Below are 2,204 nucleotides of genomic sequence, written 5' to 3'. Positions count from 1 at the left end.
CGGACCGCCGGGTGGACGTGGCGGGAACGACGTTTCTGGCGGTGGCGGCGGAGTCTGAAATCGTATCAAACAGTCTCTGCGGAGAGAAGATGATGACATCGGAGGCAGGCTCGGCACGGCACGGCCGCTCAGGGCAGGTGTACGGACACCCCAGGCACCCTCTGGGCGTGTTCGGCAGGCACCGATGCTTCCTCAGTGTGTCCTGAAGAGAACAAGTGTTGTCTCTTGGGTTGACAAGAAATTGAAGAGACTGAAGCGATCTCCCTAAGCATGTGGTCCACCTCTGTAACCTTACATGCTCGGGGTCGCAGCTCATCTCGAAAGTCACTTCTCCAGAGCAGGAGTAGTGTCTTTTTTATGGGAAAAGCCTTTGTTTTTTTTCCTGTAAGATAAAGATGCAGAACTTTGGGGATTTTAATTTTAAGGATTATAGTGGCCTAAGAAAACCTCTTTTATTACCATTTCTAGGTATGGCTTTATTATTGCTTAATAAAGTAAACTAGTAAATACTCTCTGCTATTATGAATTCAGGAGTCAGGATCATTCATGATTTGGGGGTTAATTTATTTTCATCCTTGCTCCATATGGATGTGAAGAAGGGGAGTAAAGATTCCGTACTACTGAATGAGAAGCACTTTTTTTTTCTATATAAAATATAGGAAACTTGTTAGCAAGTTTTAAGTCTGTGTTGTCTGGAATAAATAATCAGCATTTCTACATATGGAGATAGTACAGTAAAATTATGTATTCTGCATCATAATAAATTGAATAATAGTTTAATCTTCTCTTGTAGTGAAGTCAACAAAAATCATGAATGCTTCATACATGCTTATTTTTATTGCATCAATTTTGGAGGTATTACAAATGTGTGGTAAAAATAATAAAGTATATTAAGTAATTATAAATATACCAGTTTCTTTAATATGATTCTTTTTTAGGAAGACTAGCAAGCACATGCCTCTTTAATGCATGTTTCTCTGACAGTTACTGCCTGTACTTATGAATATAAGTACACTAGACAGAGCTGAAGTATTTTCACAATGTAGTAATGCATCTTTTTAATGTATTTATTTTTCAGAACTATCATGACTTCATGTCTCGCCACCCAGAAAACTGTCAGTGGGAACAGTGGAGTTTTGAAAATATTGCTACCATACTTGCTCGCCGGTTCCCCAGTAGCTTTGTTTGGGTTGTGAAGTGTTCTCGAATGCACCTGCACAAATTCAGTTGTTACGATAATTTTGTTGCCAGCAACATGTTTGGAGCACCAGAGCACAGCACTGACTTTGGAGCTTTCAGGCATCTCCATGCATTGCTAGTTAATGCATTCAGACTCTCTCAGAATATTATGCTGTCCCAGAAAAGTGTTCATGGTGTCAGCAAGGATGCAAAAATAGCTGCTTGTAAACCACAGCCGCAGTCTGTTCCTACAATAAATGACTGCTCGTCCACAGAAAGAGAGAGAGATTGTGAATGCTGTAATAATTCTGCTATGAACTTCATTATACCGTCTGCTGTAGGTGCAGTGTCATTTACTTTGATTGGCTTCAGTAAAGGTTGTGTGGTTTTGAACCAGCTGCTTTATGAGCTGGAGGAAGCTAAAAAAGACAAGAATACAGATGTCTTCTTAAAAAGCATAAAAGCAATTTACTGGTTGGATGGTGGTCACTCAGGAAGAAGCAACACGTGGGTTACTTGCCCTCAAGTGCTGAAAGAACTTGCACAGACAGGAATTGAAGTTCATGCTCATGTTACACCATACCAAGTGTTTGATACAATGAGGTCATGGATTGGGAGGCAGCATGAGAAATTTGTACAGATACTTGAAGAATTCGGTGTGGAAATAAACGATCAACTACATTTTGCTGATGATGTTCCCTCCTTAGATAACCATTTCAGAGTTCATGAAGTATTCTGAGACTGTATGTATCTGAATAATATATTGACACTTTTGACACTCTTAAATGTTGTCATCTAGATTTACAGCTTTGGGCAGATGCTTTCTGAAGACAATACTATATCTAGTAGATACTAGATATAAATGTCAGTAGCTTAAGATGGAGGACTGGGACTTTGTACCTATAACAGATGTTGTCAGGTGATTCCTGGAAAAAGTGTTATGAAGAACTGGCCTATATATGCTTTTTTGTTAAATGTGAATGTTTATTCTCAAACTGGGCAGAAATTTTAGCACTTGATGTCTA

The 2,204-nt window shown here is 39.2% G+C and overlaps 1 protein-coding gene across 1 annotated transcript; it reads left to right on the top strand.

Annotated features, from left to right (window-relative positions):
- The first annotated feature begins 1,081 nt into the window (after window positions 1–1,081).
- LOC104397398 (chromosome unknown open reading frame, human C2orf69) lies at window positions 1,082–1,918 on the top strand. The gene has a single exon (XM_010007356.1). It carries the CDS (start codon window positions 1,094–1,096, stop codon window positions 1,916–1,918), a length of 825 nt encoding a protein of 274 aa, XP_010005658.1. The 5' UTR covers window positions 1,082–1,093.
- The last annotated feature ends 286 nt before the right edge of the window (window positions 1,919–2,204 follow it).

Source organism: Chaetura pelagica, unplaced genomic scaffold, assembly GCF_000747805.2.
Source record: "Chaetura pelagica isolate M959 unplaced genomic scaffold, ChaPel_1.0 scaffold21, whole genome shotgun sequence".
In the NCBI taxonomy this organism is placed as follows: Eukaryota; Metazoa; Chordata; class Aves; order Apodiformes; family Apodidae; genus Chaetura; species Chaetura pelagica.
Note: the sequence above shows the minus strand (reverse complement) of the source record. Positions and strands in the feature narration are given on the sequence as shown.

Excerpts from the sequence above, each read along its gene's own strand:
- LOC104397398 (XM_010007356.1), top strand. The coding sequence starts at position 1,094 with ATGTCTCGCCACCCAGAAAACTGTCAGTGGGAACAGTGGAGTTTTGAA.